The sequence below is a fragment of the Stegastes partitus genome, unplaced genomic scaffold, assembly GCF_000690725.1.
Source record: "Stegastes partitus isolate 25-593 unplaced genomic scaffold, Stegastes_partitus-1.0.2 Scaffold98, whole genome shotgun sequence".
Lineage (NCBI taxonomy): Eukaryota > Metazoa > Chordata > Actinopteri > Pomacentridae > Stegastes > Stegastes partitus.
The window spans coordinates 864,877-866,350 of NW_007577829.1; the positions used below are offsets into that span (position 1 = coordinate 864,877).

The window sequence follows — 1,474 nt, forward strand, 5'->3', positions numbered from 1 at the left end:
ATCTAGATTAATCTGATTATCCCAGTAGAATTTATACTTTATAAAAACATGCACAGTATCAATCAATTTTAAAAACACAGCATGAAAGAATGATGTAACATTTAAATTTAACGTAAAGTAAAATGTAGTAAGAAATGCATTTCAAATAAAAATGACTTTAAATGTTTTAGCCATGATATTTACAAACCCCTCAAGATGAAACCAGTATATCATTCCGTACCTTGGTAAAGTATTTGTGTGAATGTTTGCTGTCCACACTCAAGAAATTCCCCACGATGGGTAGACCCAGCGGTCCTGGAGGATAGTTTGGTGGAGTCCGGTTTTTAAGGTAGTCTGCTATTACAATAAACAGAAGAATAAATAGGAATAGTCCCATTAGGTCAGAACTCAGCAAAAAATTAAAAAGCCACATGGTTAGATGGAGCAAAACCAGCAGCCGGAGGATCGACTGGGATTTTCTATGTCCTGGCTTTAACAACTGGTGTTACAGGTTGTTTTCAAATCCTGTTCAAACCTGGTGCAAGCTAATCCTCAGACAGTGAGAGAAACCCTCTGAGTCTGTACAAAGGTTCTTGTGGCAGTGTGCTTACATAACCACACCCTATTCCCCTTTGACAACCAAGACCTCTGTTTTACATGTATTATGTAACCTAGCAATATAATGACAGTCTATCATGGTCAACAATACTTTAAGCTCAGCAGTATTTGCTTTGTTTCCTGTGTAATTCTGCAGGTTTTTAACCATAATATTTTAGTTAGTTAAGCAAATTTTTTTGTACAGTATGTAATGTTGTAGATTCTTAACCCTAACCGTCAGGCAACCAACGGACATTATTTTCATCATTTGTATTTATTTATTATTTTTTAAGTAACTTTGGTTGTGTCAGTTCATATAGCATAAAATCTGGAAAAGGTGTGAATGTGGAGATGGGACACCAGAAAAAGTAACACTTGGGACCTTAAAGGCTAAAATGGCCCAATTAAAACCCATTAAAATTGCTAGCTTTGTTCCTTGTACCATTACATCATAAAATCATGTATTGTATGTTATAAAGCTTTCATTCTGGAGTCCAGGCTTAAAATTTAAAAAACTTTAAAAGTTTTCCACCCAACTGTCATTTATTTGATTGTATTTATGACCTGTGGAGAAAATACAGATTTTTTTCGCATGTGTTTGCTTTCTGCCATATGATAGAGCACTACAGGCCAACTAAATAAATGTATCAACTAAAACTATCAATATGTATGTAGATAAGTAGCCTCCATGGAAAGATAAAGAGAAAGTTTACTGCTCAGAAAGCAATTAATCATGTGACCTGCTGACAACAAGCAAGACTCAGATGAACTCCGTCCATCCATCCATTATCTTTACACCGCTTAATCCTCACGAGGGTCGCGGGGGGGCTGGAGTCTATCCCAGCTGACTTAGGGTGAAGGCAGGGGACACCCTGGACAGGTCACCAGTCTATCACAG

At 36.8% G+C, this 1,474-nt stretch overlaps 1 protein-coding gene across 2 annotated transcripts in view; it reads right to left on the reverse strand.

Moving 5' to 3' along the window:
• LOC103354186 (cytochrome P450 2J6-like) overlaps positions 1-1,474 on the reverse strand; it is a 36,564-nt gene that overhangs the window by 19,079 nt on the left and 16,011 nt on the right. The window contains exon 1 of one of the 2 annotated variants that reach the window (XM_008277478.1): positions 221-862. The exons of the other annotated variant lie outside the window; for it this stretch is intronic. Coding sequence (XP_008275700.1) covers positions 221-412 — 192 coding nt within the window. The 5' untranslated portion in view covers positions 413-862. Of the gene's footprint in view, positions 1-220; positions 863-1,474 lie in introns of those variants that run through there. 2 annotated transcript variants of the gene reach the window in all.